The sequence below is a fragment of the Rattus norvegicus genome, chromosome 9, assembly GCF_021556685.1.
Source record: "Rattus norvegicus strain SHRSP/BbbUtx chromosome 9, alternate assembly SHRSP_T2T, whole genome shotgun sequence".
Classification (NCBI taxonomy): domain Eukaryota; kingdom Metazoa; phylum Chordata; class Mammalia; order Rodentia; family Muridae; genus Rattus; species Rattus norvegicus.
In genome coordinates, this window is record NC_141542.1 from 63,338,859 (window position 1) to 63,362,430 (window position 23,572).

Sequence of the window (23,572 nt, forward strand, 5' to 3'; positions counted from 1 at the left end):
CCCAGGATGCACATGGTTACAGTTGGCCTTTTTAGAAATTTCACCTGAGAAGTAGGGTGAAGAGAGCTGGAGATGAAGCATCATCGAGCTCTTCAAAGACTTGACGAGTTCCAGTTTGTAAAGGCACGAAAGGGCTTTGAGGACCAAATTGCACAGAGGGCATGGAAGGTCACTTGCCCACCCTAGTACCTTGCCCTGTGCATTTCTCCCATCTGGTTGTTCTTGTGTTAAATCCTTGTGAGTGTAAATCCCCGAGTTCTGGAAGCACAGTGTTGATACTAGGGAGAAGGGTTGTGAGAGGTGAGTTCATAGATGGCTGGAGGGAAGAAGCCGAGGCCCTGAACTGAACTAGGCACTTAAAGTGCTAGTCTTTCAGGACTGAGGTTTTAAACCTGGGACCTGATGCTGACGCCTGGTAGACAGTGTCAGGATTGAGTTAGATTATAGAACACCTTGGTGCTGTTCAGAGAGATATTGGGGTGAGGGGACCAATATCAGTGTAAGACCATGGACAGATTGCTTCCACAGAGTCTTCACTGGAACATATCTACACATGACTCAATTGCTATTATTGCTAGGAACCTTGGTTTGGGCTTTGAAGATTTTACAACTCAAGTTTTGAGAAGCTAAGGAATTTGAGATTTGTATTTGTAAAACTCAGTACTCTTTTCACACTCATTTTCCTACTTAAACTTTTAAGACTCTTTTTAAAAGTTCTCTGATTCCCCAAAATCTACTTGTCCCACTTTTAGCCATTCACAGAAAGATCATTTAGCCCAAGACCCATCTCTTCTTCACAGTATCAGAACTCTTTAACAAATTTATTTCTCAGAGTTGTGAATGAAAGAACCCGAGAGCAAAGATGTCAGCAGAATTGGTTTCCTTAGTCATATCCTGCTGTGTATTTGCATCACAACTTCCAACTTACCTATAGTCACACCATTTTCTTTCTTCCCACTAAAACCAGAAATGGTCATCTACCTATTGATAAAGTGTCTCTGTCACTAACTATTGTAAACTGATAACAATTTGACAAACTCTTGCCTGCACCCATCTCAGCTCACCACCTTTTGGTATCACCACACACTCCTGAGTCAGTAACCACCTTGTAACAGTACTGTTTGCATTTCTATCTAGGGCACTATTCTGATCCTTTTATTTGTAATAAGGAGTTGTTAAGAGACTGACAGACTAGCCTGACAAAGGGAGCCAGAGAGTTTCTGGTAAATGCAGTTTTGCACATAGAGCCTAGTTCTTCCCCAGCCACTTAAGAATTCTGTTGCTCAGTGTAAAGTTCAGGGGAGTTAATCTTAAACTTCCCTTCACCTGGCAGCAGCAGCTAACAGTTGGCCATGCCCTTCCCTTATTCATGAAACATAGCCCTAGCTAATGACAGTTGAAACTCTCCTCTGGTTTTCCAGGCTATCCCTTCTTTGTCTTTGGCTGACCCTAACTGCAATAACTGCCAACCCTCCTCCCTCCCTCCAATTACTTTCTCTCTCTCTCTCTCTCTCTCTCTCTCTCTCTCTCTCTCTCTCTCTCTCTCTCTCTCTCTAGTCTGCTTCCCTTCTCTTTTGAGACAAGGTCCTATTATGTAGCTCTGATTCCCCTCCAACTGACCTTTAAATATTAAATTTCATAGGTTTCTCTGCTAGACATCAACATGTTCTTCCTGTGATTTCAACCACTCCTCTGGCTTCAGTTATTTTAAACTTTAATAAATGTGTATGTCTCATCCCAGCTGCCATTTTTAATCCACACCGATAACTAAAAGATGTATCTGATTTTCTTTTCTTTTTCTGGTACTTTAAGGTGAATTATGTTCACAGCTGAACTTAGTCTTGTTTTGACACCCTGATAGAAACTCAAGGATCATCCTAACATTATTTTCAACACAATGCAACCCCATGATGTGTTTGTTACCAATAACCCACCTCAAACTTCACAGCACTCTGCAAGTCATCACCCTGCACCTAGCCTCCATTGTTAACACGTTAGCCCAATTATCTGGGTTAACTCAAAATTCCGCACTGTGTCTCACCCAATTTTACATACTCGTTTTGTACCCACATCCCTTGGGCTCAGTGGAGTGGTTTTATCAAACTTTCAACACCACCACCCTGTCCCAGATGATTGATTTCAGCAATTGTTTGCACGGGGAGCTCCTATTTTACCAACCTATTTTAAAAGTCACTTCACAGGCATCTGGATGGATGTCCTTTTGTTGTACTGTCAACATCTTAGATCACATTGGCAAGCACTTGGGATTTTGCCGGTTTCTTTCTATCTGGTCTCATCCTCCAGCATGCTGTGGGGCTCATAATTGGTGTTCAGTATGTTTGTTGCATAATAGGATTCCAGACGCGCCTCAACCCCGCACTGGCCCGTGACGCTCCAGGGTTTCTGTTGTTTCCTTTATAAGCAACTGCCCGGTAGCGGTTGCGGAGACAGTATGGGGCTGAGCTGAAATCTAGAGAGATTAGAGGGTTTGTCCTCAGGGGAACAACCACTAGGCTGTGTGCCATCCGCCAACTAGTACAGAGGTCGCCCCAGCTGCAGACGCCTCACATTCTTGGCCTAAGGCACAGCCTGTATGTGGGAGGCCTTAGGACAGCTTTAGCTGGCTCAGGGGTTTCCCAGGAGTTCGTACCAGCTTTAGCGTTCAGCACAGGTAAGGCCCTCACAGCTTCCCTGAGCATCTCGAGCTTTGGAGTTCTGGTGGGGCGATTCAGGACCCTCAAGAAGCCATTCCAAGCAACGGCTGCCTGTTCCAGAGACTACCTTGACCACCGTCGAAGCAACTCTCCTAGACAAAATCATTTCCAAGTAGGCCTCTCTCTTTTCCTTGTCTCTTCCCATGACCATGGCAGTTGCTGGTGATTATGATCACAAGTCTTGGAGCAGGGTTCTGGTTCTCAAAACTTTGAACCCCCATCATGACTTAGGATCTCCTACGTTTACATGTTGGCGTCTATGAAGTAGTAGAAAAATGCCGGGCGAGCTGGATTCTATACACAGTGTCAGCATTGCCTGCAAAGTACAATTTCTCTGCCCTACCCATGTGATCCAGAAACAGGTATTTTAAGAAGGTCTAGGTGATTTTGATGCAGGCTAAATTTCAAAAATCAGTTTAGTGAAGGCCGATGATATTAAAGAAGTAAAATAAGTATTGTGTTTTACATGTGGAGCATTTAGATGCTCAGAAAAGAATAGTAGTTAACTATTGCGAAAGTGACATTCAACTGTTCCCGAGCAAACGAGTAGGTGGGAGGAACAGCTCAACCAGGATGTGGGCTGAAACACCACAAGAGAGGGAGAGCATGCAGGTCTCAAGGGCTTCTAACAAGGAAAGTGCAATATGTAAGAAAGGAGTAAGAAGGCAGAAAAGAGAGGAGGAGGTAGTTAAAAATATTTACAATGAAAAAGTACAAGGCTTCTTGTGTACAAACATGATGTTTTTCTAAAATACAGCCACATGCCATTTAATGATGAAGTTCTGTTTAGTTTTTTACCAAGTGACACGAGTTTAGGTCATTTAAGAAAAATCTCAAGCAACCAAATCAACATATTGTCCTGTAGACAATTCCGTGGGACATTTTTTTGATTGATGATGGATGTAAACAGGCCCAAGCTTCCTGTGGGTGGCATTATCACTGGTCAGATGGTTATCGGTGTATAAAAAAAGCAAAGTGAGAAAGCCTGAAGTAGCAAGCCAGTAATCAATTTCTTACTGATCTCTGCCCTGGCTTCCCACAGATGATGGGCTCTGTGGCCTGGAAACCAAATAAACTCTTTCCTCCACAAGTTCCTTTTGTTATGGCATTTATCACAGCAAATAGAAACTTAATTGGGACAGATGGGAAGAGGGTGGAGCTATTTCCTTGTTGTATAAACACTGTAGAGTATTCTTACACAAACTAAGATGTTATATATAATCTTATGAAACAACTATGTGTGGTCAGCTGTTGGCAGAATTTTGTAAAGCACAGGATTTCTCAGTAACTTTTGAATAAAAAGCAGAACTTTTCAAGTAATTTAACATGATTGATGCTAAAGATTTTACAAACTTAAGAATTAAAATTAAATTACTTGTGATTCAATTAATTGGAGGCTGTAGAAAGTACAGATTCTCCATGAAAATATTAACTAACTTTAGAAAGATAAAAGGTACATATTTATTTTTAAAAATCCAACTTTATTGCCATGGTAAATATTATTGTCTTTTCCTTTGTTGCAGAAACTTCAAAAAGAACAAGCTAGATTTAATTGGAAATGTTAAGAATAGTAAAAAAAGGAATAGTTAGATTTGATCAAGGACAAGATGAAGAAACCTTCCTGGAAAACTTAGCAGTGCAACGAAATGCCTCTGCTTTTTTTGAAAAATATGAACGAAGTGAAGTGCAAGAATTATTAACAACAGCACTAGTCAGCTGGCTGGCTGCCAAGGATGATGTTCGTTCTCAACTAGACATCCCGTGTGGACTCATGAGTCAAATAAATAATGTAGGCTTCTCCACTGCCGTCCTATTGACTCCTGTGGACCCTACTACCCAGTTAGACTACAGGGAAGTCCATCAGATCTTAAGGGAGTTGGCCATTGGAATTTATTGCTTAAATCAAATTCCTTCAATCAGTTTAGAAGCCAATTTTGATCAGAGTTCTTCTTGTCAATTACCTCCAGCTTATTATGATACCAGAGTTGGACAAATTTTGATCCATATTGACTATATGCTAAAAGCACTGTGGCATGGAATATACATGCCCAGAGAGAAACGAGCCAGGTTCTCTGAATTGTGGCGCACAATCATGGACATTGATCAAGATGGGAAGCCTCAAACAACTAAAAACATATATTCTGAGTTTAGTTCAGCAGGTAAGACCTTTTTCATAAAATAATTTTTGATCACACTTTTCCCCTCCTCCAACTCTTTCCAAATTGTCCCCACCTTCCCAACTCTATCCTTTTTCTTGCTCTCTTTAAAAAACAAACAGGCAAACAAACAGATGAAAGAAACTTAGAAACTTGCCTTCTCTCTCTCTCTCTCTCTCTCTCTCTCTCTCTCTCTCTCTCTCTCTCACACACACACACACACACACACACAATGTTAAATAAGAAACCATAATATAAAAGTAAAAGATCAATAAGACAAAAAGTGCCCAAAGGAAGCAACATGATTAAAACACACACACACACACACACACACACACACACACACACACACACACACACAAATACCATTGAGTTCATTTTTGTTGGCCATCTACTGCTGGGCATGTGGCCTTCTCTGACGTCTGGTAGGTATATTCAGTGAGATGCCATTGTAGAAAATTTAATTTATTCTTTGCAAGCAAATACCAATTATAGATATGGGATAGAACCCGTATTCCACTTCCCCCTCTCAGAGGTGGGACCCTATCTGGTTTGAACCTGCACAGACCCTGTTCATCCTGCTTATGTGCATACATCTTATGGTGACTGAGCATGATTATTAGGAGGAAGTATTGCCATCTTATGTAGTATAGCTCAGTTAAAAAGGACACATATATATATTCCCACACATATAAGTACACAATCTATATATCTATATATAATTATTGTAAGCTTACAAAATATGTTGCCCTGTGGCTTTTAAAAATCATTCTTAGAGTTTCTATCTTTCCCCTTTTCAATTAAGAGTCACCCCATTATACCTGTCCGCTACTATCGTCCTCTCTGGAACCCCACCTCCACCCTCACCCTGGCCTTACAACAATGTTTTTCTACCTTCTTGGCTTCTACTAGTACTTCAGGTTATATACTTAGATCTAAATTTTTGGAGCTAGGAACTACAAATAAGACAGAATATATGGCCTTGTTTTCTGTATCTGGGTTACCCACACACAATATTTACCAGTTCCACTTATTTATCTGTAAATTTCATTTTTCTTTGCAGCTGAACAGAACGTTATTGTAACATATGTATCACACTTTTTACTATCCATTCACCAGTTGAAGGACATTTAGGTTGTTACCACATCCTAGCTACTGTGAATAAAGTAGCAATAAACATGGTTGAGCATCTCTAGAGTAGGCTACTGAGTCCTTTGAGTACTACAAGCTGGGCCATATGATAGATTAACTTTTAATTTTTTAAGAATTCTCCACATTTACTTCTGCGGTGGCTGTCCCAGTTTTCAATTCCAATGGGAGTGAATGAGCAGAATTCCCTTTCCCTGGATTTTACCAGCCTTTGTTGTCAGTTGTTTTCATGAATTTGGCCATTCATTCATTGTGACTGGGGTAATCTGTGATTGTTAACAAGGTTGAACACTTTAAAAGATATTTCTTAGCTATATTTCATTTCCTCTTTTGAGAACTCTGTTCAGATTCATAGACTATTTCCAAATGGGTAATTTGTTTTCTTGAATTCCAAGTTCTTTGTATTTTCTGGATATTAATCTCCCAACAGGTTTACACAGAGACCTATAAAGAGTTCTCTTCTGCAAATATATCATGTAGGGCATTTCCTATATTTTCTTCTAGTAGTTTCAGCATTCCAGATTCTGCATTGATGTCTTTGACCCACCTAGAGCTAACTTTTTGTGCAGGGTAATAGATATAGGTCTAATTCCATCCTTCTACATATGTGCACTCGGTTTCCCCACCGGCACTTGTTGAAGATACTATCTTTGAACCAATGTATATTTTGGTTGAAATTTCTCAAATATCAGATGGCTGTAGCTATGTGCATATATGTTTGGATTTCCTATTTTCTTCCATTGATCTTCATATCTATTTTTGTGTCAAGAACATTCTGTTTTTTATTGCTACTTCCAGCTTAAAATCAGGAATGGTAATAATTCCGACATTGCTCTTTTCACTCAAGATTTCTTTAGCTCTCTAGGATCTGTTGTGATTCCATATGAATTTTAGAATTTTTTCCTATTTCTGTGAAGATTATCATGGGGTCTTTGATCGGGATTTTACTGAATCTGTAAATTGCTTTTTTATAAGATAGTGATTTTCAAAGACTTTTTCCTGTATCATCAAACATGGATTTTTAAATTTAAGTCCACTTATATGTGAGATGGTTTGTACATGCTTGGCTCAGAGAATAGTAGCTCTATTGACAGGTGTAGCCTTGTGGGAGGAAGTACATCACTGTGAGTGTAGGCTTTAAGACCCTCGTCCTTAGCTGCCTGAAAGCTGGTCTTCTGTTTGTCTTCAGAATAAGATGTAGACCTCTCAGTTCCTCTCTAGCACCATGCCTGCCTAGATGCTGCCATGCTCCTGCCTTAATGCTAGTGGACTGAATCTCTGAACTTGTAAACTAGACCCAATTAAATATTGTCCTTTATACAAATTGCCTCGATCACAGTGACTGTTCACATCAGTAAAACCTAACTAAGACAGTATTATTTATTATATTTATTTACTTACATGTGTTGAACCATCCCTGTGTCCCTAGGATAAAATCAACCTGATAAATGGTGGGTGACTTTTCTGGTGTATGCTTGTATTCAGTTTGCAAGTATTTTATTAAAGATGTTTGAATTTATGTTCATTAGAGATAATGGTCAGTTGCACTGATTTGTTTGAGTTAATTTTATACCCCGACACTTTGCTGAAGTTTTTTATCAGGTTTAGGAGTTCACTGGTAGTTTGATTAGCTACATTTAAATGATCATCCATCATGATCAAATAGGCTTCATCCCAGGTATGCAAGAATGAGTCAATATGCAGAAATCCAACAAGGTAATCCACTATGTAAACAAACTCTAAGAAAAAAAACCACATGATCATAAACAAACTCTAAGAAAAAAAACCACATGATCATCTCATTAGATGCTGAAAAAGCATTTGATAAAATTCAACACCCCTTCATAATAAAAGTCCTGGAAAGAATAGGAATTCAAGGCCCATACCTAAACACAGTAAAAGCCATATACAGCAAACCAGTAGCTAATATTAAACTAAATGGAGAGAAACTTGAAGCAATCCCACTAAAATCAGGGACTAGACAAGGCTGCCCACTCTCTCCCTACTTATTCAATATAGTTCTTGAAGTTCTAGCCAGAGCATTAAGACAACAAAAGGAGTTCAAAGGGATACAGATTGGAAAAGAAGAAGTCAAAATATCACTATTTGCAGATGATATGATAGTATATTTAAGTGATCCCAAAAGTTCCACCAGAGAACTACTAAACCTGATAAACACCTTCAGCAAAATGGCTGGGGATAAAATTAACTCAAATAAATCAGTAGCCTTCCTCTACACAAAAGAGAAACAAGCCGAGAAGGAAATTAGGGAAACGACACCCTTCATAATAGTCCCAAATAATATAAAATATCTTGGTGTGACTTTAACCAAGCAAGTGAAATATCTGTATGATAAGAGCTTCAAGCCTCTGAAGAAAGAAATTGAAGAAGATCTCAGAAGATGGAAAGATCTCCCATGCTCATGGATTGGCAGGATTTATATAGTAAAAATGGCCATTTTACCAAAAGCGAACTACAGATTCAATGCAATCCCCATCAAAATACCAATCCAATTCTTCAAAGAGTTAGACAGAACAATTTGCTAATTCATCTGGAATAACAAAAACCCCAGGATAGCTAAAACTATCCTCAACAATAAAAGGACTTCAGGGGGAAACACTATCCCTGAACTCAAGCAGTATTACAGAGCAATAGTGATTAAAAACTGCATGGTATTGGTACAGAGACAGACAGATAGACAAATGGAATAGAATTGAAGACCCAGAAATGGTCTTCACTTGATGGTCACTTGATTTTTGACAAAGGAGCCAAAACCATCCAATGGAAAAAGATAGCATTTTCAGCAAATGGTGCTGGTTCAACTGGAGGGCAACATGTAGAAGAATGCAGATCGATCCATGCTTATCACCCTGTACAAAGCTTAAGTCCAAGTGGATCAAGGACCTCCACATCAAACCAGACACACTCAAACTAATAGAAGAAAAACTAGGGAAGCATCTGGAACACATGGGCACTGGAAAAAATTTCCTGAACAAAACACCAATGGCTTATGCTCTAAGATCAAGAATTGACAAATGGGATCTCTTAAAACTGCAAAGCTTCTGTAAGGCAAAGGACACTGTGGTTAGGACAAAACGGCAACCAACAGATTGGGAAAAGATCTTTACCAATCCTACAACAGATAGAGGCCTTATATCCAAAATATACAAAGAACTCAAGAAGTTAGACCGCAGGGAGACAAATAACCCTATTAAAAATGGGGTTCAGAGCTAAACAAAGAATTCACAGCTGAGGAATGCCGAATGGCTGAGAAACACCTAAAGAAATGTTCAACATCTTTAGTCATAAGGGAAATGCAAATCAAAACAACCCTGAGATTTCACCTCACACCAGTCACAATGGCTAAGATCAAAAACTCAGGTGACAGCAGATGCTGGTGAGGATGTGGAGAAGGAGGAACACTCCTCCATTGTTGGTGGGATTGCAGACTGGTACAACCATTCTGGAAATCAGTCTGGAGGTTGCTCAGAAAATTGGACATTGAACTGCCTGAGGATTCAGCTATACCTCTCTTGGGCATATACCCAAAAGATGCTCCAACATATAAAAAAGACACGTGCTCCACTATGTTCATCGCAGCCTTATTTATAATAGCCAGAAGCTGGAAAGAACCCAGATGTCCTTCAACAGAGGAATGGATACAGAAAATGTGGTACATCTACACAATGGAATATTACTCAGCTATCAAAAACAACGAGTTTATGAAATTTGTAGGCAAATGGTTGGAACTGGAAAATATCATCCTGAGTGAGGTAACCCAATCACAGAAAGACATACATGATATGCACTCATTGATAAGTGGCTATTAGCCCAAATGCTTGAATTACCCTAGATGCCTAGAACAAATGAAACTCAAGACGGATGATCAAAATGTGAATGCTTCACTCCTTCTTTAAAAGGAGAACAAGAATACCCTTGGCAGGGAAGAGAGAGGCAAAGATTAAAACAGAGACTGAAGGAACACCCATTCAGAGCCTGCCCCACATGTGGCCCATACATATACAGCCACCCAATTAGACAAGATGGATGAAGGAAAGAAGTGCAGACCGACAGGAGCCGGATGTAGATCGCTCCTGAGAGACACAGCCAGAATACAGCAAATACAGAGGCGAATGCCAGCAGCAAACCACTGAACTGAGAATAGGTCCCCCGTTGAAGGAATCAGAGAAAGAACTGGAAGAGCTTGAAGGGGCTCGAGACCCCATATGTACAACAATGCCAAACAACCAGAGCTTCCAGGGACTAAGCCACTACCTAAAGACTATACATGGACTGACCCTGGACTCTGACCTCATAGGTAGCAATGAATATCCTAGTAAGAGCACCAGTGGAAGGGGAAGCCCTGGGTCCTGCTAAGACTGAACCCCCAGTGAACTAGACTGTTGGGGGGAGGGCGTCAATGGGGGGAGGGTTGGGAGGGAAACACCCATAAGGAAGGGGAGGGGGGAGGGGGATGTTTGCCCGGAAACGGGGAAAGGGAATAACACTCGAAATGTGTATAAGAAATACTCAAGTTAATAATAAAAAATAAAAAAATAAAAAAAAGCTTCAAGCCTCTGAAGAAAGAAATTGAAGATCTCAGAAGATGGAAAGATCTCCCATGCTCATGGATTGGCAGGATTAATATAGTAAAAATGGCCATTTTACCAAAAGCAATCTACAGATTCAATGCAATCCCCATCAAAATACCAATCCAATTCTTCAGAGAGTTAGACAGAACAATTTGCTAATTCATCTGGAATAACAAAAACCCCAGGATAGCTAAAACTATCCTCAACAATAAAAGGACTTCTGGGGAATCACTATCCCTGAACTCAAGCAGTATTAAGAGCAATAGCGATAAAAACTGCATGGTATTGGTACAGAGACAGACAGATACCAGTGGAATAGAATTGAAGACCCAGAAATGAACCCACACACCTATGATCACTTGATTTTTGACAAAGGAGCCAAAACCATCCAATGGAAAAAGATAGCATTTTCAGCAAATGGTGCTGGTTCAACTGGAGGTCAACATGTAGAAGAATGCAGATTGATCCATGCTTATCACCCTGTACAAAGCTTAAGTCCAAGTGGATCAAGGACCTCCACATCAAACCAGATACACTCTAACAAATATAAGAAAAAGTGGGGAAGAATCTCGAACACATGGGCACTGGAGAAAATTTCCTGAACAAAACACCAATGGCATATGCTCTAAGATCAAGAATCAACAAATGGGATCTCATAAAACTGCAAAGCTTCTGTAAGGCAAAGGACACTGTGGTTAGGACAAAACGGCAACCAACAGATTGGGAAAAGATCTTTACCAATCCTACAACAGATGGAGGGCTTATATCCAAAATATACAAAGAACCCAAGAAGTTAGACCGCAGGGAGACAAATAACCCTATTAAAAATGGGGTTCAGAGCTAAACAAAGAATTCACAGCTGAGGAATGCCGAATGGCTGAGAAACACCTAAAGAAATGTTCAACATCTTTAGTCATAAGGGAAATGCAAATCAAAACAACCCTGAGATTTCACCTCACACCAGTGAGAATGGCTAAGATCAAAAACTCAGGTGACAGCAGATGCTGGAGAGGATGTGGAGAAAGAGGAACACTGCTCCATTGTTGTTGGGATTGCAGACTGGTACAACCATTCTGGAAATCAATCTAGAGTTCCTCAGAAAATTGGACATTGAACTACCTGAGGACCCAGCTATACCTCTCTTGGGCATATACCCAAAAGATGCTCCAACATATAACAAAGACACATGCTCCACTATGTTCATAGCAGCCTTATTTATAATAGCCAGAAGCTGGAAAGAACCCAGATGTCCTTCAACAGAGGAATGGATACAGAAAATGTGGTACATCTACACAATGGAATATTACTCAGCTATCAAAAACAATGACTTTATGAAATTCATAGGCAAATGGATTGCACTGGAAAATATCATCCTGAGTGAGGTAACCCAATCACAGAAAAACACACATGCACTCGCTGATATGTGGATATTAGCCCAAATGCTCAAATTACCCTAGATGCACAGAACACATGAAACTCAAGAAGGATGACCAAAGTGGGAATGCTTCACTCCTTCTTTAAAAGGGGAACAAGAATATCTTGGCAGGGAATAGGGAGGCAAAGTTTAGAACAGAAGCAGAAGGAACACCCATTCAGAGCCTGTCCCACATGTGGCCCATACATATACAGCCACCAAACTAGATAAGATGGATGAAGCAAAGAAGTGCAGGCTGACAGGAACCGGATGTAGATCTCTCCTGACAGACACACCTAGAATACAGCATAGGTAAATGTCATCATTAAACCACTGAACTGAGAACGGGACCCCCATCGAAGATTCCCCATCGAAGGAATCTTAGAAAGGACTGGAAGAGCTTGAAGGAGCTCGAGACCCCATATGAACAACAATGCCAATCAACCAGAGCTTCCAGGGACTAAGCCACTACCCAAAGACTATACATGGACTGACACTGGGCTCCAACCTCATAGGTAGCAACAATGAATAGTAAGAGCACCAGTGCAAAGGGAAGCCCTTGGTCCTGCAAAGACTGAACCACCAGTGAATGTGATTGTTGGGGGGAGGGCGATAATGGGGGGAGGATGGGGAGGGCAACACCCATAGAGAAGGGGAGAGGAGGGGTTGGGGGATGTTGGACTAGAAACCGGGAAGGGGAATAACAATCGAAATGTAAATAAGAAATACCCAAGTTAATAAAGATGAAAAAAATGAAAACAAAAGAAGAAATCTGGGAGAATAAAAGGAAAGGTGCATGTTGGTAGCAGGCCTTTCCCTATGGGTATTTTATTTGTTTATTTTGTTTTGCTGTTTGCGTTCTCACTCATAGTTTGTCTTTCAGTAATTTTAGTCATATTGTTTGCTTTCTATGTTTTTCAGCTATACATATCCCTTCCTCTAGTATTCCTGTGTTCTTGGTAACGCTAGATTGGTGAAAACTTCCCTAACCTAAAAAAAGAGATACCCATAGGCATACAAGAAGCCTACAGAACTCCAAATAGATTGGACCAGAAAAGAAACACCTCCCGTCACATAATTGTCAAAACAGCAAACGCACAAAATAAAGAAAGAATATTAAAAGCAGTAAGGGAAAAAAGTCAAGTAACATATAAAGGCAGACCTATCAGAATCACACCAGACTTTTCGCCAGAAACTATGAAGGCCAGAAGATCCTGGACAGATGTCATACAGACCCTAAGAGAACACAAAATGCCAGCCCAGGTTACTGTATCCTGCAAAACTCTCAATTAACATAGATGGAGAAACCAAGATATTCCATGACAAAACCAAATTTACACAATATCTTTCTACAAATCCAGCACTACAAAGGATAATAAAGGGTAAAGCCCAACATAAGGAGGCAAGCTATACCCTAGAAGAAGCAAGAAACTAACCATCTTGGCAACAAAACAAAGAGAAGAAAAGCACACAAACATAACCTCACATCCAAATATGAATATAACAGGAAGCAATAATCACTATTCCTTAATATCTCTCAACATCAATGGCCTCAACTCCCCAATAAAAAGACATAGATTAACAAACTGGATACGCAATGAGGACCCTGCATTCTGCTGCCTACAGGAAACACACCTCAGAGACAAAGACAGACACTACCTCAGAGTGAAAGGCTGGAAAACAGCAAATGGTCAGAAGAAGCAAGCTGGAGTAGCCATTCTAATATCAAATAAAATCAATTTTCAATTAAAAGTCATCAAAAAAGATAAGGAAGGACACTTCATATTCATCAAAGGAAAAATCCACCAAGATGAACTCTCAATCCTCATCTTCGGTTGGTTTATATACAAGTGTGCAACCTCTAGGCTTGAAAGTAAAATGATGCTATCTGGTGCTGGATAGAGGAGCCTTATTTTTTATTATGGCAGCTTGCTATTTTTGTAACATGGTGATTTGGTTGAACACAATAAAGTACAGTAGTAACTGATCTCCCCTTCTTCCTGGATGAGTGAGGAGATGATTAAATGTTGATGTCAGCATCCTTGAGCATATTCAGATGAGCTTCTGCTTCTGTTGAAAAGGATGCTGTGTTTGATTGTGGTCCGAAGCTTTGAAGCACTACTTGGCATCTCCTTCCTTGGAGGTCTCACTGTTTAAACATAACAGATTTGATAGCTTGTTGGTAAGGTGAGGTCCAGCTTGTCTCCACTAGGTCATCTTCATGTGAATCCGGTGGTTATACGGTTTTGTTCTAGGGATATTTCATTTTTTAATAACGGTTTTAGCTGACATTCATGGAGAGAATGAATCCTTAGAACTGTGCCACTAGTGAAAGGAAATCCTGTCTAGAGTATGTTTCTTTACAAAGCTGTGTCACACCATCCTTTGGGCCCTCTGCTGGAAAAGTAGAATCAAGTCTCAAATAATGCCTTTTAAATTGTATCCTCTAGTATTATAGATGTAGGACAGTACTGTATCATACCTCTGTGGATGTAAAATAGCTTGTACCTGCTTTATGATACGTAGTAGTGACCGTGCTTTATCAGAGCTGTTTTTAATGATGTTGCTCAGAATGTTTTCTTTCCAGATGATGATTGAGAAGCTAATTTAAAAAAAAATGGTGCCAGGTACCACAAGAGTAACAGAACTGTGCTGTTTTCTCGGGTTTTGTTTTTTTACTTTTTTTTTTTTTAATAGAGTGTGCTGGATGTCTCTACAGTTTTGTTCAGATGACTGCAGAACCTGGAAAAGCTGTTGCTGCTGTTGATGCATAACACACTGCTATTATTGGTCTTTTTATATAAATATAAATATATATATAAGATATATAATTTGAATTTTTTGAAACTTTAGCTGTGCTGTCAACTTTGGAAAAAAGTATCCCCGTTTACAGTGTTGAGTTGGCACTGTACAGAAATTAACAGCCATATTGGTCTAGAAATGTTGAACTTAAGTTTTTTAATTTGTACAGGGGTAACACACTGTATTAAAAATGTAAGGTCTTATCTACGTGGGTTTGATTACAAAAACTAATAAAGTATTCTCTAAATTAAAAAAAAGTTTTCATATTCTTTATTAGGATTGGGTTTAGGTTTAGGGTTGGGATTGTGGTTGGGTTGGGGTATGTTTCCTCTGCTTTATCTTTTAGTCCTGATATTATATTTCCTACTTAATCCATTATACTGGAAAGTCTTTCTTCTTTTTAAGTGGCATTGTTGAAAATTTTTAGTCTATCTTCATTTTGGCTTGATTTTTTTTTCAGTATTTCCAATTTTTTTCATTACTGAATTGAGTTTTTAGAGTTTGAATTTTCATTGTTTATCTCATTCATTAATGTATTTTTGCTTTCTTGGACATGGTTCAGGAGTTTATTCCTATCCTCTTTAAGTTCATTGAGCTATTTGTGTCCTCCTTAAACTCAAATTCTTTGGTCATGGTTAAGATTTTTCTTTCAAATTCTATGTCCTGAGGGTTAATTTGGATAATTTTCATTAGAAAACATTTCTATAGGGTTGGGTGGGTCTTGGGAAAGACATACTGTATTGGCCTTTCATACAGTGTTTATTTTTGTGATGTGATCTTGACATGTAAAATTCTTTTTATGGTTGTATGTCTGATGTGAGATTTTAGGCTGCCTCTGTTAAGTTGTAGCTTGGTTTTCTCTCTGTTGTTGCCCAAGTTTGGTTGGTTTTAGATCAGATGAGAGTAGGAAATAGTAATCCAAACCCTCTGGGTAGTTTTGATTTCAATTTGGTAGAATGGGGCTAATTCCACGTCAGTGGTAACCAAGCACATGCACAAATGGGACAATAGCTACATCTCTTTGAACTTATGTACAAGGTACAGTACCTTAGATATGCTTAGGAGTATGAGATGACATGGATGGGCTGAGGTATTGGGAATTCACCAGGTTAGGCCAGCACACAGGCAGTTCAGTTGAGTGGAGGCCTGAAGATTGTGGGCCATGAGAGAAGGTAAGGGGTCAGGGAACTGTCAGGTTGGGCCAGAACCTAGGCTGTGCAAGTAGGAATCAGATTGAGGTTTGGAATGATGTAGACAAAGGGGTTCCTGGGGGACTCACTAGCTGGCAAAGCACATAGGATGTGTGGATAGGCCTAGTGTTGAATACAACCTGTTCCTTATATATGATGCTCTTGCATTTTTTGCATTTTTTTCCCTAAACTTTAACTCACTCTCATCCTATTAATAGCCCCTTCTTTACTATGTTCTTTCCAAGATTTATAAGTTTTGTTTTTACTTTGTGATCCACTTTGTTTAACCAAGGTCTTTTATTTAACAACTGGAGCTGGGTAGAATCAGCAGAGGGCACACAACTGAAAGCCATGAAGCTCCTTTCCATAAATGTACCCTTAGCTATGAATTTGGCAGTTAAAAAGAAGTAGGTCATCCCAAGCTTCTCATGTCTGACTGACTGCTTGCAGGGGTGGTGTCAGTTCTGGGTCAACCTAGTAGAGGGAGCCACAGCTAGAGTTCATGATTACAAGAACTGTGTCTTGCCCAGAAAATTTCATGGGACCTTTCCTTATCTTGTCTCTTATTACCTAATTTTTTTCTTACTGTGAAGGTTTGGTTGATATTACAAATGACCCAGACTTTGAGGGGATCTATGATGAAGACATGAATGAAGATCCAACATATGAACCCAATAGCCCTGAAGAAAAGGCTATGTTCATGAAATATGCTGAGGGTATGATGATGAAGCTGACGTTCAGTACCACACATATTCAGCAGCATGAAAACATCTTTATATTTGAGACAGCCTATTGGCTTACTAATGCTATAAAGTACAACCAGGATTACCTTGACATTTGTACTTACCAGAGGCTACAACAAAGACTCTCTCTTCAAAAAAAAGTTATTCAAAAGCACTTCGAGAAAAAAAAAGAAATCAGAAGAGGGATAGGCTATCTAAAGTTAATATGTTTCCTGATTCCATTTTTACTCAGTTTAAAAAAGAAGATGAAAGTTCCATATTTAAATAGTCTACTTCCACCCTTTTCAGGTAAGAGGATAAGCAAAAATAGATCTTATGTTTGCTGGGATTTTAGAAAATTATTTTTCAAATAAGTAGTGTGTATGTTCTCATTGTTTCCTAGTAATAGGAGCTGATTAGTTTTATCACATGGTGTGGTGGTTTGAATAAGGCTCAGGTACTCAAGTGTATGGTCATCAGTGAGTGGCACTACTTGATTAGGAATACTAGGAGGGATTAGGTGGCATTGTTGGAGGAAGTGTGTCGTTGGGGTTGGCTTTGGGGTTTCAAAAGTTCAAAGCAGGCCCAGTGTTGCTTTCTTCCTAATGCTTGTGGATGTGGATATAGAACTCTCATCTACTTTTCCTCTGCCATGTCAGACTATGTACCTTGTGCTTCCAGAAGTGAATAAAACTCTGAAACTGTAAGCCAGCTCCAATTAAATAAATGCTGCCTTTTTTAAGAGTTGCTGTGGTCATGATGTCTCTGTACAATAGAACACTGACTAAGATAGCAGAGAAATACCTCCTTAATTCTTTATAGTATCTTTTGCCTAAAGTACCTCAAGAGAGATTTTGTTGTCATTGTTTAAATAAAAGTTATCAAAAACATAGAATTTGATTTCCAATAATTGAGGAATTATATGTTAATGTTTACTCATAGATGTCAACCAGAATATTTTGACAATGCTTTTTAAATGTTTATATAGTAAAACCACATTAAGATTCATTAAACAAATTTATTTTATTGTTAAAAGTTAAATACTTAGGCATGTATTTACTTATTTATTTATGTATTTGTTACTGGACCTGTTGACATAGGCCTGTAGTCCCAGCTACTCAAGAGAGAGGCAAAAAGATCACAAATTCAAGTCTAACGTGAGATCAAGGCTATCATAGGTGACAGAGTGAAAGACGGCTCATAGTGAGAAATAAAGGGGCCCGGAATAGAGCTCAGTGATTGACCACTTTTGTATGCAAGGTCCTGAGTATAGTCTCTAGTGCCACAAGTGTGTGTGTGTGTGTGTGTGTGTGTGTGTGTGTGTGTGTGTGTGTGTATGTGTGTGTATGTGTGTGTATATATGTGTATGTATGTGTATGTGTGTGTGTCTTTGTAGAGAGAGTGTAAATAATTTTATAGTCAGTAATTGCCAAGTTTTAATTTCTTATGGAATTCTATATTTATTTACATGAATGATAATCAGATATCTAAAATGCAATCATCTATGTGTTTTCCACATTTTAAATTCAAATAATTGTTTTTATTTCTGGAGACGACAAGGTCAAGACGGAGAGAGAGCTGCCTCCATTTATCTATGGACGGAACTTTAAGTGCCAGAACTTCGATTACAAGGAACATCAGTACTTCCATGTGCACGGAGGGATTGAATTTGACATCAGCACGAGCCCAGTTGAGAACGCTCTGGACGACTTTAAGGTCTTTGGATCATTAGTATTTCTGAGATGTTCTGTTGTTTCAGCTGTTTTTATAAGTTTTCACTGAGAAAGAGCTTCTATTGGTACAGGCACCTTGTAAGTCTCTAGACAGCCATTCTCACAGGCCACTCTCTGTTTACACATTCCTGAAACAAACAAGAATTAAATGCAGCCACCTCTAAGCAGCTGTGTTGAAGAATAAACTGATAAATAAACCCAATACAGCTACTTTCATCACAGAGTTTACAGATTTCAAATGAGCAATCTTTGTCCTCGGACAGTTAAAGCATACAGTAGACATCCTGAACACATGGCTGATCATGGTGGCATACCTGAGATCCCAAGGGCATGAGAATCATGAATTCAAAGTCAACCAGGCACATCAGAGAGACTTTATTAATTAAAAAAGGGAAAAAAACAAAAATAAATAAATTCCTGAGCACTATGCTAATCTATCTTTATTTCTCAAAGATTATGATAAGAAAAAAGACAGCCTTAAGTTTGATAACCCAGGAAGCTGATTGCATCACATACATCAGCGCCTTACTTGTTATATTTATTATATTTATTCTCAGACTAGGAGTGGGATACATGCAATTATCAGATTTCTCTGGGGCATTTTTTCATTTGCACATAAAACATTTCAGATAAAGAATCTTAGAATTGTAGAGTTCGCTTAAGGATTTTTTTTAATATGTGATTTTTATTTTAGAACAATGCCAAAAAAATATGGGCATGTGCTGCTAATACCTTTACAGAGGATTCAGGATACAAAGAATTTTACTCAGTACCAGTCATGGAGTTTTATGGAAAGAGGTGAGGAGCTTTCCATTCATACCAGCCACGGATTGTTGAATGTTAGCAGAAAACAAGAAAGCAGCAAAAAGCAAAAGCTAGCTTAAAATCTGAGAATGGCAATCCTAGAACCGGTATGATGTTGTGAATGACAGACTGAAAGCATAGTAAAGTTATTACTTCACACACTTTGATACAACCCACAAATATCCTTAGAGCTTGGACTTACAGTGAGCACACTTAGGTAGGCATGGAGGTGAGGACTAGATTATGAGGGGCTGTTGAAAGGAGTGGACAAAGCACACACCATTTCATTTCCTTATATTAACAGTTCCAAATCCTCTATGCCAGACCTTGCTATGTCTTTCATCTTCTAAATGGTGTAGTTCCTTCAGTGCTTCTAGAGCCTTCCATGTACCGTGTACCTATATTTCACCATGGATACTGAAATTTTAAAACATGAATTATACAGCTCAGAGAAAAGGTTTGTTTGCTCTTTTGTTTCCACTCTTTTGTTTCCATTAGTAGATGGAGACAGTTGAGAGAATAGGGCCAAGTCTGAAATTCTGGAGAACAGAAATTTCAAAAATGGAGTAGGGAAAGAAACATGGGAGAGAGAGCAAACAAAGAAGACTGAGATGGTATAGCACGCAAGTAGGGAACAGAGACTGAGACAGAGTAGCAGTCAAATGGGATGTTTGTGTAAGAATAAATATAATAAAAGTGTCAGATACAACAGAAAATGACAACTATTTTAGAGTGAAGAGCTGCCTCTAAAGTTAGTTTTGATTTGGTAAGAGAATTCCAATGAGACTATGAGCAATGGAGACTATTTGCAGCAAGTTAAAGGGTAAATTGAGGGAAAGTTAATGAAACAGGAAGAGGTAAAAATAATCTTGGGATGGGGAGAACAGAAAATGAGGCAAAAGGTCTGTGAAGACAAAGAATTAAATGTGTTCAATCGATTGAGTATCATCTGCTAAAGATGACGTCAGCTACCATGTGACCATGTTTCTGAAGGAGAAAGAGCAGGGTGAAGATGGAGACATGTTTGAGGACCTGTGTGAAGGTGGCCTCTTACTCATAGGCTGACTCCATGGAAATACCTTCTGCCTTAAGTTGTTTGTTGTCTCTTTGGAAAAGAAAGGTCTTGTTCAAAGATTCAGCATCTACTGAATATTCCATAGACAGTCGTTGCCAGAGTGCACACTATCCTGGAGACATCTATGAATGAAATTCTACTTCTCAGCTTCTATCAGGCTTCTGGAACAGCGGTGATTCTGAAAGTGCATGGAAGCAGTGAGGAGAGCTAGATTCGTGAGAGGGTGTCCTAGGTGCAATAGTTAAGTTAGTGAATGCATCTTGTTATTGCCCTGTAAGAGATTCAACCACTGCAATGTGATGTCATTGGGCAGTTGTTTCTCTAGTGTCTGACTAATGAGCAGCAATGGGGAATAAGTTGGTGAATTGTAGGTAGATATGAGTTTTCAAGTTTTGAAAACTATAGTAGGTTCTGGGTGGTAGCACATTGGTTAAAGTGCTTGCTGAACACACATGAGGATCTGAGATCTGGTCTCTTGCATCACATAAACACTCCAGGCACAGCACTGGAGTCTCCCATAACTAGGAGGTAAAGATAGGAGGGTCCCAGGGACTCACCATTCATCCGGCTACATTTGCCAATTAGTGAACCTCAGGTTCAGTGAGAAACTCTGCTTCAAAACATGATACAGAGATATAAAGGAAGACACTTAACCTCTGAACACACGTGCACACACACACCTAGTAAAAACAAATACAAAATGAGCATGTTTTTAGACCAGACAGCATGAAATGAAACTAAACACCACAAACACCTAATCAGTATTTTCCAGGTTCACATATCAAGCACTAGAGAACCTTCATCCGGTGTAAAAGCCAACCTCTGCATAATGTCTAATTGGAGTTCTGTATGCCAATTGGCCAGTATTCTCAAGTACAGTGAAAAACCCTTGGCTTCTTCCTTTCCTGCCCAGATTCCCTCCTTTCTCCTGCTGGGTGCCCAATAAGTTCCGAGTGCCATCTTTGATAACTCCTGCTTCTGGATGAGTGTGTGCTGCCTTCTCTCAGATTGGCTTCTCACCACGCCTGGCAAATGGCATAAGTTAGATTTGACAGATCCAATGAAATAAGAGTTCCTTTCCCAGTAACTGTTTTCAAAGTAGTGCTACCTTAAAACTCCAATAATTTCAAACAACTTTTTCTTTTAGACAGTCTGTTTCTTTTTTCATCATAATGTAGGGCTCTTGGTGCTGGACCAGAGAATAATGAGAACAACTGGAAACAGGGTATTTCAAAGTCTCTTGCTTTCCTTGATTTAAAGAAGCAGTCACTACACTGAGTCATAGCTAGAAAATTTAGATCCTAGACTCACTTTAGGTTCAGTGTGAGTTTTCTCATCACAACAGAGTAAAGGCATGGAACTACAATCAGACACTCAACAAACTGCAAGTCCTTAAGACTAGAACAATGCTGATTTATAGCAATGATAATTATTGAAGCTAACAGATTAATTGTCCTAAAATACCCGGTTTGGAGAAGAACATACCAGTTTCATGATACTGCTGTAGATGTAGGGAAGCTGACCAGAAGTCTGCTTAATGAAAACAAGTGAGCTTCCCTAAAGTCCCTGGTGATAATCACACTTAAAGTTTGAATAAGACATGTAGTACATCACTACACAGTACTTGCATGAAGATTACCTGGCTAAAATATCTAGCCACTAACTTTGAAGTACAGACCATCTGTGGCACTAACCACATATAAAGCACCTACATGTGCTTAGTGCCAGAGCTTAGTATACAGTGACCCTGGACCTCACACACTCATCTGATGAGAGACGCTCACAGGGTACATGCCAAATCCTCTCTCGGGTAGTAGAGACCCACAGTCTCACAAAGTGCTTCTCTTTAGATTGTCTTCACTCCTGCCAGAAAAGTCACCAGTGCTTCCTCTTGGGGAAGCACAAGCATTCCTGTGGTGAGAAGCCACTGCAGGCAACGGACTAATTGTATGGCGTGTTGCTGCTCTACTCCAGAAAGAGAGGGCCTGTGTTAGTCTTCCAGCCCGTGTCTCAGGATTGGGCGGGAATTTCTTTAGCCTACAGATGCAGTAAAAGGCAAGGAGCCATTACCTAAAACATTATTCCAGGTTGGCCTTAAGGATGATTATCCCTCAGAAAAACAATTTATGGACACAATTAGATTAAAACAGTAAGAGAAAGGAAAACAGAGGTGGAAGACCCTTTCTACAGCTCTTTTCTCTAGAACCTAGGCTTCTAGTGACTTGAGGACAGTGTTCCTAATCTGTTATGAGAATACATAACCAAGCCAAATAGTCACTAAAAAGGATAATTATACAGATAAAAATCTCAATAATAGTTGATAATAATGCTTTTTTTATACTATCAAGTATAGTTCAAACTATAGTCCTATGTAATTATTATGGAATAAGCAAGTTTTGACAGTATATAAATAAGCAGCAAACTAATTCACAACTATAAAACACACCCCTTTCCTTTATTTTTTATAGCTACTATGTGATCTATTTTGAACTTGAAATTTTCTACCAGCAACTCTATAAGACTCAATGGTGGGGAGCCATAAACGAAATTGTGAATAATCTGAGATTGAAAAGGCTTCCACTGACTGAAGCTCAACTACACGAGCAATTTAAGAAAAAATTTGGTTTAAAAAAAGCTATGAAATGCAAGGTATTTTACTATCAAAAAGTGTAAGAAGTTAGATATTATAAATTGATGTCCCCTATTCTACATGAGGTGAAAGGTCTAGGATGTGAGGTTAATGAAGGGTGCTGAGATGGATTGTTAGGGGTATGGAGTTTACTAGAAGAGTCATTGGTGGCTATGGACAGACAGACAGACAGACAGACAGGCAAGCAAGCAAGCAGGCAAGCAGGCAGGCAGACAGACAGGCAGACAGACAATAACATGGCAGGGGCTCTGAGAAAGTTCAGGCCCTAACACCAGACAGTATGAGGCACGGCTCTGACCAGAGGAAATCAGGGCCCACAAGACAAGGCAGGAGAGAGAGAGAGAGAGAGAGAGAGAGAGAGAGAGAGAGAGAGAGAGAGAGAGAGAGAGAGACAGAGAGACAGAGACAGAGACAGACAAAGAGAGACAGAGAGAGACAGAGAGAGACAGAGACACAGAGACACAGAGACACAGAGAGAGACAGAGACAGAGAGAGAGACAGAGAGAGAGACAGAGAGAGGGAGAGGGAGAGAGTTTTAGTACTCTTCTGAGAACAGGGGTTGTGTAAATTT

The 23,572-nt window shown here is 39.4% G+C and overlaps 2 protein-coding genes across 10 annotated transcripts in view; one reads left to right on the forward strand and one right to left on the reverse strand.

Moving 5' to 3' along the window:
- Slc40a1 (solute carrier family 40 member 1) overlaps positions 1-2,337 on the reverse strand; it is a 108,104-nt gene extending 105,767 nt beyond the window's left edge. For both annotated transcript variants that reach the window (XM_087564638.1, XM_087564640.1), the window contains exon 1: positions 2,179-2,337. The gene's annotated coding sequence lies outside the window, so the exon portion shown is untranslated. The remainder of the gene's footprint in view (positions 1-2,178) is intronic.
- A 26-nt stretch (positions 2,338-2,363) lies between these two features.
- Positions 2,364-23,572, forward strand: part of Ankar (ankyrin and armadillo repeat containing) — a 76,453-nt gene continuing 55,244 nt past the window's right edge. For 2 of the 8 annotated variants that reach the window (XR_015628848.1, XR_015628849.1), the window contains exons 1-6: positions 2,364-2,826; positions 4,238-4,873; positions 16,611-17,048; positions 18,292-18,455; positions 19,167-19,270; positions 22,820-23,000. Coding sequence is in view for 6 of the 8 variants with exons in the window: in NM_001431344.1 (NP_001418273.1) it covers positions 4,273-4,873; positions 16,611-17,048; positions 18,292-18,455; positions 19,167-19,270; positions 22,820-23,000 (1,488 nt within the window). In the remaining 2 variants the exon portion in view is untranslated. 8 annotated transcript variants of the gene reach the window in all.